The 12,537-nt window shown below is 37.5% G+C and overlaps 1 protein-coding gene across 5 annotated transcripts in view; it reads right to left on the bottom strand.

The window, feature by feature from the left end:
• BTAF1 (B-TFIID TATA-box binding protein associated factor 1) overlaps positions 1-12,537 on the bottom strand; it is a 109,842-nt gene that overhangs the window by 55,960 nt on the left and 41,345 nt on the right. For all 5 annotated transcript variants that reach the window (XR_014826618.1, XR_014826619.1, XM_003359291.6 and 2 more), the window contains 6 exons: positions 12,306-12,395; positions 11,160-11,255; positions 10,885-11,061; positions 10,044-10,184; positions 8,187-8,311; positions 5,477-5,597 (listed from right to left, as the gene is read on the bottom strand). Coding sequence is in view for 3 of the 5 variants with exons in the window: in XM_003359291.6 (XP_003359339.3) it covers positions 5,477-5,597; positions 8,187-8,311; positions 10,044-10,184; positions 10,885-11,061; positions 11,160-11,255; positions 12,306-12,395 (750 nt within the window). In the remaining 2 variants the exon portion in view is untranslated. The remainder of the gene's footprint in view (positions 1-5,476; positions 5,598-8,186; positions 8,312-10,043; positions 10,185-10,884; positions 11,062-11,159; positions 11,256-12,305; positions 12,396-12,537) is intronic.

The following is a 12,537-nucleotide window of genomic DNA, read 5'->3' as shown; positions in this document are numbered from 1 at the left end:
ACTATGAGATTGGGAAAGTTAGATTTTTGATCATCAGTCCCCTTATCTGCAATAGCCACCCCATTTATAGTACTTACTGCAGTTCACACATAAAGTTAAACTCTTAATATTAGCTTGGATTATTGTTAATAAAATTAAATATCATTCTTACACTCCATAATATAAGATTTCAAAATTATTAGAAAAGAATTCCCAGAAATAGAAGTGTTAATGATTATTATTACTATCAATAATTTATATTTGGGAGTTCCCGTCGTGGCGCAGTGGTTGATGAATCCGACTAAGAACCATGAGGTTGCGGGTTCGGTCCCTGCCCTTGCTGAGTGCGTTAGCGATCCGGCGTTGCCGCGGAGCTGTGGTGTAGGTTGCAGACGTGGCTCAGATCCTGCATTGCTGTGGCTCTGGCATAGGCCAGCGGCTACAGCTCCAATTAGACCCCTAGCCTGGGAACCTCCATATGCCACAGGAGCGACCCAAGAAATAGCAAAAAAAGACCAAAAAAAATAAAATAAAAAAATAATTTATATTTGTGTAGCATTAACACTTTAAAGCATTTGCATACACATTACCTTACTTGGTCAATATATAACTGAGAAAGGCTGAGTAGATTGTCACCGGAGGATTAAATAAACTTGATCAGGTCAAAAAGTTAACAAATGGTAGAGCTAAGGTTAGAACCCAGATTCTATGTTTAAGTAAGGGATCATTTCATTACACCACTGAAGAGGAAACAACAGTGACAGAATGTAACTCAGAAAAAGTAAGGCAAGTTAGTGTGAGGCTAGATCTATTGTCACAACAAGCCTATCATCTCTAATCCAGATTCCCTGGAGCCAAATATGTTTTAAAAGTCACAATTTTTTGGAGTTCCCGTCGTGGCTCAGTGGTTAAGGAATCTGACTAGGAACCATGAGGTTGTGGGTTCGATTCCTGGCCTGCTCAGTGGGTTAAGGATCCAGCGTTGCCATGAGCTGTGGTGTAGGTTGCAGATGCAGCTCAGATCCCGTGCTGCTGTGGCTCTGGTGTAGGCTGGTGGCTATAGCTCCAATTAAACCCCTAGCCTGGGAATCTCCATATGCTGCAGGAGCGGCCCAAGAAATGGCAAAAAAAAAAAAGACAAAAAATAAAAAAGTAAAAAAAAAATAAAATTCACAATTTTTTCAAATTTTAGAACAATAATGAAGTTGTATATATGTATCATGTTAAATATCCTCAACAGAGGTCTGAGGCAGCACCTGAATAAAACACATTAATATTTCTCCAGCAAAATTTGTGAAGAGGCACACCAAATAAGATAAAGACTTATATAAATAAATAACCTCTATTCAGAATGGTCAGGTTTTTCTACCAAATGAGTAGTTTTATAACTTAACTTACAAAAGTTCTGGATTTCAATACTGTAGATAAGAGATCATGCATGGACTTGCATTACAAGAGAGTATGCACATAGCTTTTAATGAATAACAAACATCAGGCAATGCTATGGAGGAGCACAGTAACAGATAAAAAAGCATTAGGCATTGTTTACTCTGAAATCTTCTCAGAAAGCAAACATTGCCAAAATTACAAGATTAAAAATAACCACTAAATATGGAGTTCCCATTGTGGCACAGAGGGTTAAGAACCCAACTAGTATCCATGAGGATGCGGATTCGATCCCTGGCCTTGTTCAGTGGGATCCAGCACTGCCCCAAGCTACAGCGTAGGTCACAGGCATAGGTCACACACATGGCTCAGATCTGGTGTTGCTGTGACTGTGGCTGGCAACTGTAGCTCTGATTCTACCCCTCGCCTGGTAACTTCCATATGCAAGTGAGGCCCTAAAAAGAAAGAAAAAAAAAAAAAAAGAAAAAAAAGGAAAAACTACTAAGTAATAAAATTTTCACTGCATAACGACTTTATTTAAATAAGTTTACTTTCTGGGGGGGGGGGGGGGCTGCACCTGTGGCATGTGGAAGTTCCCAAGCTAGGTGATGGGTCGGAGCTAGAGTTACTGGCCCACGCCACAGCCACAGCAATGTGGAATGCAAGTCATGTCTGAGACCTACACTACGGCTCATAGCAATGCTGGATCCTTAACCCACTAAGCAACGCCAGGGATCAAACACACATCCTCATGGTTCCTAGTAGGATTCGTTAACCACTGAGCCACAAAGGGAACTCCCTAAATAATAGTTGATGTAAAGAAAAAGCATCGTGAGTTTTAAAAGTTGGAGTAGTTTTATGGCCTGGAGATCTGACCTTTTCCCTGAGGAAAGTTAAGTTACAAAGAGGAAGAAAGGGGGCTAATATTTAAGACAGAAGGTATTATTTGGTTGGGGGGGAGTTGGCAGTTTGGTGATAAGCCATAAACAAAGATTCTCTGATCAAAAGAATGTAACGTGGCTACAACTGGGTTACAGGTGTGACCTTAGAAATTTTTCTTGGCTCTAGGTTATCTGTTAGGAAATTGTAGAGGAAAAGGTTGACAAGAGCCAAATAGGAGAAGACCAAGAAAGACAGGAATTTAATTCTAATGTAGTAGGCAATGACAAATTACTAACCACTCTGCAAGTAAATAAGGCTATGGTAGAATTCCCCCTGTGGCTCAGTGTGTTAAAAACCTGTCATAGTCTCCATGAGGAGGCAGATTCGACCCTGACCTTGCTCAGTGGGTTATGGTTGCCTCAATCTGTGACATAGGTCACAGACGCAGCTTGGATCTGGCATTGCTGTGGCTGTGGCACAGGCTGGAAGCTGAAGTTACACTTTGACCCCTAGCCTGGGAATTTCCATATGCCGCAGGTGCAGCCATAAAAAGAAAAAGAAGAATAAATAAATAAATAAGGCTAGAGTCCCCCAAATTATCCTAAAACTCATTCAAATTCTCCCCTTTTAGAAACACTATGATTGTAAAGAAACTAATTATACAAAGACTGATCTAATTCTTAAGCAAAGTATTAGGGAAAGGAAGATAAGATTTTTTTTATAAATATGCAAAAGAAAGAAAATGAGTAAATTAGAAAACAAATGATGTTCTAAGGTGGCTACAATTTATTCTTTATATTTTTTATTATGAAAACCTGAAACAAATGAGACAGAACTATAACAGATGCCATGTATGGATGGTAGATATATGGATGCTGCTTTATAATACCCTGTTCTTTTTTACTATTTAAATAATTTCCCAAAATTGAAAAATATGTGGTGGTAGTAAGAAAGGTATTCTAAAAGAGTTTGGCTTTTGGGGGGGGGAGGGAAGAATGGGACAAAAAAATCAAACAAAAATAGTAAAGGATATATGTGGGGCCCCAAAAGCAGAATATACTGCAAGTGGGTGATCTGGGTCATGGCCAAGTCCCCAATGATGAGGATACTAGTGAGCAAGGATTAGGGCAGTGTTGCTTCCTGGTAACTCTCATATCCAGGATACTAGTGAGCAAGGATGGAGCACAAAATAACCTATATGCAGCAATATTAATTTTCACTGACAGCAAAGCTTCCAGTAAAGAGACACTCTATGAAGATAGAGGCTTGACAGAAACCATGGTAAATTTCATTAGTGACACCAGTAAAAATTTTCTTAAGAAGAGCAAAAGAATTCAGAGGCACAGATAACAAACATAGAAGGATATGGGAAACAACAAACATTAAGACCTAAAAATTAAAAGGATCATGTACTATCTGAATAACTAGAAGGTGTGGAAATAGGATATATTTAAAAGTCTAAAAGGAGGAGACTGGGAAAAGCTCTTCTGTTCCAAAATACATTTTTTATACTTGCCTAATTTGAAACTGACATATTATTCAGAAAAATGAGATACTTCTAAAATTACATAGTGAAGATATTAGATGTTAAATAGGGAGAAGTAAGGGAAGATTAGTTTTTTTAACTTTATCACCCGAATCCCCCTTATTTTACAGTACTTGATCCACCCTTCAGTGTTGCTTCCTGGTAACTCTCATATCCTGTTCTTCCATTATTTAATTTTTTGCAAAGGTTATTAAACTAATTATATGAGTCTTATCACAATCATACCATATGCTTTTCCAAGTTAAGAACCACATAGGATTTTTTTTCTTAATTTCCCATTACACCCTGCACTGAATATATGAACTGTGGTATATCCAATGGAGTATTATTCAGTGATAAAAAGAAATGAATTATCAGAGTTCCTACTGTGGCACAGCAGGTTAAGAAGCTGACTATTATCCATGAGGATGCAGGTTCGATCCCTGGCCTTGCTCAGTGGGTAAAGGATCTGCCATGAGCTGTGGTGTAGGTCGCAGATGTGGCTCAAATCTCACATTGCTGTGGCTACAGCAGAGGCCAACAGTTGCAGCTCCAATTCGACCCCTAGCCTAGGAACTTCCATATGCCACAGATACAGCCCTAAAAAGAAAAAAGAAAGAAAAAAAAAAAAAAAAAGAATACTTGTAACAAAAACATTTAGGCATAATTTACAAAACTAGAACAAAAATAAAGTGAAAATTCAGAACCACCCATGCCAGTTTTGTCATATGAAGGTCATGCCTGATCAACTAAGGATTACAAAGCAGACCTAACAGTTTTTTCTTCGAAGAGTCTGATTAGCAAAAAAAAGACAATGCAAAACAAAATTCACAAATGTTGATTCACAGAGGTGCAACACAAGATCATGCTGCAGACTAAAGCAGGTCTACATGGAATACTCCTAATTCACATAGAAATGCATGGTTAGTGAACACAAAAGAGACATTTACCCATACTTTAATCTACTGTCTAAAAAAAATTAACCACTGCTTTTTAAAGACCATCAGCTCAAACTGTAATACTTATAACAGCATGATAGAAGAATGAACTCCTTATTACGGTTCCCTAAATTCTAGTATTTTGTTTGACCCTAAGGGTTATTTTATTTGTTTGTTTGTTTGTTTTAGGGACACACCCATGACATATGGAGGTTCCCAGGCTAGGGGCTGAATTGGAGCTGTAGCCGCTAGCCTAAACCACAGCCGCAGCAATGCGGGATCCGAGCCGCGTCTGCAACCTACACCACAGCTCACGGCAACGCCGGATCCTTAACCCACTGAGCAAGGCCAGGGATCAAACCCACAACCTCATGGTTCTTAGTTGGGTTAGCTGACTGCTGAGCCATGAAAGGAACTCCAAGAGTTATTTTAAAAATAGGAATGTGAAGCCTTTTACAAGGACTTCTTGACTCATAACAGATTCCATTCACACACTGATGTTACCTGAAGGATCTCTGTGGGCATTTCAATGTATTACTCCTGAAGCATACTATCTTTGGAAATACCATGCTCTTAAGTTTAAGTAATCCTTAAGAGGAGACAAGTGCTTAGCAATTTTATTATCAGTCTAAGGAATCATACTGCAGAGCTTCAACTGTAGCCGTCTAATCTGGAATGTGTTTTGCCAACCATCCATTTGTCAACCACAAACAGCAAGCAAAGAATGAATAACAGATCTCTGACTACTATAGTTATTAGTTCTTACCTGGTCCTGTGTTGATAATAAAGTGAACAGAGTTTCCAATGCTGCTCTTCGAACTGATGATATAGTATGATGCAAAAAAGGCCAGACACGTGGAACTAAAACTGTGAGTGACTGTTGAATACTAATAAAGAAGACACAAATTAATCTTACTCATTCTCAGTTGAAACTCTTGTTGCATTATCTAAGTATTATTTCCTTGTGAACCTAGTATCTTTTTCAATGAATAAATTCTAAAAAAAAAAAAAAGTTTACATGAATATTCATTTAACACCCTCATTCAAAATGGTTCTATAACCCCAGAATAGCCAGAGCGAATGCAGTCATAAAGAAGAGTAGAAATATTCACATTAGGTTGCTTTATGGCACTAATGCCATGAATTACCTTTATCAAGTTAGAACTTTCCAATATAACTACCCTTACCCAGTCTGCTCTTACTCAGGAAAATGGGACATGTATCTTAGCTGGCAGTCAGCCTACACAAAATCAGGATTGCTAATCCTTACTTCTTTACTACAGCTAACCCCAATGGGTAACCAAGAGGTATACAAAACTTCCACCCCACTTTGGGGCTATCTGTCACATATCAAAAGAGCAAGAAATGGTATGATAATAGCTTTGAAATCTGTTATCCTGACTTAATACTACTAAGTTAGGAAAACTCAAATTATCTTCCTTCTCACAGATTAGATTTTAACCAGGAAAGCAAGCAAAGCCACAAGCCACAAGCAGGCTAACAAATTGGACCATAGGATTCCTGTTACATACGTGAGTCATTTATAAAAGTTACCTCAAATTAGGAAACTATATTTAAGTAGCATTTGAAATATATACCTCTGTAGAAAAAGACATGAGGAAAAAAGAAAATGTCAGTGTAACTATTTATCTGCTTTTTGTGGTTCCTTCAGGAAGCCCATCCTTTAATGCTATTTTCATTGCTGGCAGGTTTGCATGAACATCACTGCTTACATTAGTAAGTTTACTTCTAAAATTATAACTTAAACACATGCACACACAACCATAAACATAGACTCAAATACATAAAGCATTGTAACAGATCTTGTTAATAGTGTTACTGCTCATGCTACAAATACATGCTGCATTTCTTCTTACATAAGCTGGAAAGTATCTGCCAAATATCACAATATATGAAGTAAATTTTCTAAGGCAATTTTGAAAAAAAATCAAAAACTATATTATTTCACGTTGAAATAACAGGATTTTCACTACATTCTTTCATTTTCTTACACCATCGAGCTTTCCTAACACCATCCACTTGATTTTTTAAAAAAAGTCCAAGTCTTTACTTATTCAGGGCAGTGCCAACTAGGCCCACAGTTCAAATCCATTCCACTTAGGTTCTCTTTTTTTTTTCTTGGCAGTCCCACAGTGTGTGGAAGTTCTAGGGCCAGAGACTGAAGCTGTGCCACAGCAGTGACCCATAACACTGCAGTGACAACACCAGACCCTTAACTCTCTGCACCACAAGAGAACTCCTCCATTTTTGTTAAAAATAAAGTTTTATTGGAACATAGCCATACTCATTCTTTTATGCATTGTCTATGGCTGCTTTTGTGTTGCAATGGCAGAGTTGAGTAGTTTTTACAAAGATTATATGGCCCACAAAGCCAAAACATCACTACCTAGGCCTTCACAGACAAAGTGCCAACCGCTGATATAGAGTAATTAAAAACATTTGCCTATTGCAGCTGGAGAAGGGCTCTTAAACAGATTAACTCATTTAAGCCCTGTATCAATGAACACATCTGAAAATTAGGAAACCCTTTATATACACTACCATGTTGATTTTTCTCTTCGTCTTATGGGCACTAAGTTTGCTATTCCAATTTATGAACTGTCTATGGGTCTAAATTTAACAATGAACCACTACCAGATCAGTATTATCTGAAAACATTCTGTTTTTCACAAATCTATGATTTTCCTGAGAAACAGACTCACAGAATCAGTAACCATTTATAATCATAACTAAATAAAACACTAACTGAACACCCTCAGTAGGCTAAAAAGAGTAATTTTCTCATCTGCGATTTTCTTAAAGTTGCATATGAAATTTTTTTCTGTATCTCCAAGGATACTATAATTAGAAACAATAATGTTCACGAACCAGGCTAAAAGGTAAGGAATACACTAATTAGCTGACCTTCACTTCAAATGTCAGGATAGGAAAATAGATGACACTTTAAATTTTTGCTTTGTATTTTGGCCTCACCCAGTCTCTGCTTTTGGATATTATACTACATTATTATGTATTCCTTTTCTCATGATTCATTATTGCAACCAAGAGCAAGAGTTGAACATTACAAAGTTCAGTGTAGCAAATTTTGAAAAAAGTAATGCTATGTTCAGTGATAATTTTATTAACTAAATGTTATTAAATCAAGCTAAATTCTATAGTCTGGGGCTAGAGGTGAAAATGACATGCAATAATTATATTTCTAAAGTTCACTCTTATAGGAAGAATAAGATAAAGAATTATATAACAAACATAACCCAAGAATATGACCTTTCTAAGTTCTTGCCCCAAAAGTGCTGGTGACTAAAGAGCAAAGACGCTTCCTAAAAGTAATTGCCTTTAGCATCCCCAAATTACAATACTGTTCTAAAAGGTGCCAGGCTATTATATTTTTAGGCTTAATTACCTAGAAATGTATGTAAACGTTTTTTACTATTCCACTGACTAGAAATAATTACCTGCATTGCTGAACCTGAGGATAAGTTAACAAGGATGAAAGAAGAGTCATAATACTATTTGTTGAAGCTGTTAGATCATCTAGTTCCAAAAGAGCATCCCATAATGTATTTATAATGAAGGGTACCTATGAGAACAGTTATCAAGAAAGCAGTTATTAATTTCACAAGAAATATTCACAAACCACGTCAAATTTTATCTCAGGAGTCACTACTGATTCAACAACATATACAATTCCAATGACTTTGGGTGGTGCTAGTTTGGAGCAAGTTAAGAAAGAGACAGGAATGGAGTTCCCTTAGTGGTTCAGCAGATAACAAGCCCAACTAGGATCCATAAGGATGCAGATTTGATCCCTGGACTTGCTCAGTGGGTTAAGGATCTGACGTTGCTGTGAGCTGTGGTGCAGGTCACAGATGTGGCTCGGATCCCAAATTGCTATGGCTGTGGCGTAGGCCATCAGTTATAGCTCCAATTGGTCCCCTAGCCTGAGAACCTCCATATGCTGCATATGTGGCCCTAAAAAGCAAGCAAACAAACAAACAAAAAAATAAAACGAGAGAGACAGGGAGTTCTCTTATGACACAACAGGTTAAGGATCCGGGGCTGTCAGTACAGAGACATGGGTCAAGACTGTGGCATGGGTTCAATCGCTGGCCTGGCAACTTCCACACGATACAGATGTGATCTCCAAAATTTTTTTAAAATTAAAAATAATTTTTTTAAGTTAAAAAAAAGAGACATTATTTGTTCTAACAATTCTCTACATCTTTTTTTAATGCCACTCAACTCTAAAGTTGGCAGTTCCCTTTCATAATAGAATGGAGAACTCAAGAAATAAGATACCAATACTCTATTTTATGTAAAAAAAACTGAGCTCTGGAAACAATACAGTGTAGACACACAAATCAGAAATCTCTATGTAATTTTAATACATTTAAAACATTCCTAATCATCATGAAAGAACAAATTTAGTTTCTGCATTTTTATTTTCTTTTTCTTTTTTTTTTTGACCATGTCCATGGCATGTGGAGGTTCCCAGGCCAGGGGTTGAACCTATACTACAGCAACAACCCAAGCCACAGCAGTGACAATGACAGATCCTTAACCTATTAAGCCACCAGGGAACTTCCCCTCCACTCTCTCCCCCGCCCTGCCCCATTTCTGAGCTTTTAAAGCAGCACTTCTAAATACATGTATTCCAGTTCTGATAATACAAAGGGAAATCAGATAGACCTTAAAAGAGGCATTTCAAAAATGAGATCAGATTAAAAGACTGATAAAGCCAAAACCCAAATCAAAACAAAATCTTATATGCCTAAAAACCAGGAATAAAAAAAGAAGAAATGGTTCCTTTCTTCTCAAGGAAGTTCTCTACATACTTTGTACATGAAAGATAAAAATAAATAGACACAGAGTTCCCATCATGGCTCAGCAGGTTAAGAACCCGACTAGTACTCATGAGGATTCGGGTTCAATCTCTGGCCTCACTCAGTAGGTTAAGGATCCAGCACTGCTGTGAGTTGTGGTGTAGGTTGCAGACACAGATCAGATCCCACACTGCTACAACTGTGGCACAGACCAGCAGCTGCAGCTCTGACTGGACCCTTAGCCTGGGAACTTCCATATGCCGCAGGTGTGGCTCTTAAATTAAAATAAAAGAAAAGAAAAAAGAAAAAAAAAGAAACAGATACAATTCATTCTTCCTAAGGAAAATATATAACCAAGATCCCATGTATTAGAGGGCTGTCTGTCATAAGAAAAACAAAGACTGGTGAAAAAAGAGCTCAATGTTTTTGCTAACACATTACACCTCAAACGTAAAAAAGCCCTACAGGAAGAAAATGCAAAACATTTACTTTTGGCGTCTGAAGATACACAAGGCTTTCTACCACAGGGACTAATGATGCTGCAGCAACAGCTCTGACATCATCGTCAAGATCCTGGAGTCCTTCAATTATTCTAGTTAAAACTTTAGGCAATAAAGTATTAATTACATCCTGTAAAAGAGTACATCAAAAAAGATTACTTTTCTACAGTAAAATTATTGTGTTTAAATATCTTTTATTAAATTTACATATGAAAGCATAAATTCCTAAATTTATGTATTACAAAAAAATCATATAAACAGAAATGAAAAATACATCAATAGATGCCCATGTAACTAATCTCATTTGAAAAAGTGTAGTATCAAGTACTACACTATTCAATAACATCAGAACATGTTTTCAAGGCAGCACTATGAACTCCCACTTTGAATACACACACATACATACTGCAGGCTAGAACCTTAACTTCTGTTTCACATTCAACACCACTGATGACCACATAGAATATGAGAGAAAAGGGAAGTGGAAAGCTATCCCTTCCTGCTTCTCATTACTCCAAACTACTCTCTTTCAAATTTCCACACTTAAGCCGGCCCTCAGAGACTACTCCTGTGATCCACACACTAAGAATCTCGCTGAGAACTGGTCTTGCTATGGAACAGGAAAAGGTTGTTAAGGCCACCTATCTTTTTATTTGTACTTAAATTCTTATCAGCATCACCTACTTCTGTGATTCTTCCTCAAGAAGGCAAATCTTAAAGGACTGGCTTATTTGTAACACTAAGAATCTAGGGCCATATCATATAACTAATGAAAAGAACCTAAAAAGAAAAAACTCTCCCATACATGCTTCAAAAACTGAAGTGTTTACCTGACGAACTGCCAAAGCGTATTTTATTCCCAGCAGACCACCATGTCTAACTTCCCACTGTTCTTGTGTAAGTAATTTGAGCAGCACATCCACAGTCTTATGAACTCCCGTTTCATTCATGTGTTTTAACACCACACCTAATGTTTGAGCACAAGTTTCACGAACCGGTGCCACAACCTACAAACGAGAAAGGAAGAAAACTTATATTTGAAAAAAAGTTTATTTTGTAGAGTTTGAAATTTGATTGGGTAAAGGCTCCCTTAGGAAATACTTACTTCATCAGAAACAAAGTCGCCAAATCTGTCTAATGCAAACACACAAAGGAGTCTAATAACCAAGTCTTCCAACCACTCCTGATGCTGCTGAATCATCTGTTAAAACAATCATTTTTTTTTTTCATATTCTTTACCATCCCGGTTTATCACAGGATACTGAATACAGTTACCTGTGCTATACAGTAGGACTTTATTTAAATCAATCATTTTTTAATAACAAAGATCACACTTTGGGGAGTTCCCGTCATAGCTCAGCAGAAATGAATCTGACTAGTAACCATGGGGATGCAGGTTCGATCCATCCCTGGTCCCACTCAGTGGGTTAGGGATCCAGTGTTAGCATGGCTGTGGTGTAGGCCAGCAGCTGCAGCTCCAATTCGACCCCTGGCCCAGGGAATTCCATGTGCCACAAGTACGGCCATAAAAAGAAAAAAAAAGGAGTGGAAACAAATGACTAGTATCCATGAGGACAAAGGTTCGATCCCCGGCCCCACTCAGTGGGTTAACAATCTGGAGTTGCCGTGAGCTGTGGGGTAGGTAGAAGATACGGCTCAGATCTGGTGTTGGTGTGGCTAGTGGCTACAGGTCTGATTCGACCCCTAGCCTGGCAACCTCCTCATACCACAGGGTGCAGCCCTAAAAAGACAAAAAAAAAAAAAAAAAAGAGAGAGAGAGAGAAGAAATAAAACAAAAAAACACTTAACATTGCTCTGATACCAATTATATGTACTATGTATCTTTTATGTAGCCTGTTACCAGTGTTTCCACATTACACCAATCATACTGATCACCAACCTTTAAACTATCCTCTTACGCATCTTACTCTACATTCTAATCCATTATATTCTGCTCAAATATACTTGCTTCTATGTATTTTTCCTCCTAATGTTTCTGGACATATCTTCCCCTGAACTCATTCTTCCTGTCTATAAATAATATAAATAAACTTCTTTCTAAGCTTGTTATCTTTTTCCTTATGTTCAACTCTCCGTATTTCTTATTATTTACTATTTCTCATTTCTTATTATTTCTACCTCTAATTTTTACTTCATGGCAAATGTTATTACTTCCTTGTCTTGGAAAAAGAGGCCAACTACTGAAATTTAGTATAACTGTTTTGATTTACTAAACTAAACTTACACTTACCTCTTCTAAAGTGCTATCTCCCATTTTACCACCACTTTTCCCATGAGCTTTAAGGATTTCCCTAAGTCCAGTGCCTGCTCCATGTCGAACCTAAAAAGAACCAAAGTGCAAATATCAGAGGTCAAATGCTTAAAAAGCAGGGTTTACCTTTTATTCATTTTTACGAAGAAATTTTCAAGAAATTAGAACAAATTAGGAGTTAGCGTCATGGCGCAATGGAAACGAATCTGAC

Source organism: Sus scrofa, chromosome 14, assembly GCF_054392235.1.
Source record: "Sus scrofa isolate SSC_HxYL_T2T_F1_AM1 chromosome 14, Sscrofa_HxYL_maternal_Yorkshire_Landrace_v2.0, whole genome shotgun sequence".
Taxonomy (NCBI): Eukaryota; Metazoa; Chordata; class Mammalia; order Artiodactyla; family Suidae; genus Sus; species Sus scrofa.
The sequence above is the reverse complement of the archived record's forward strand: the minus strand, read 5'-3'. Positions and strand labels throughout refer to the sequence as shown.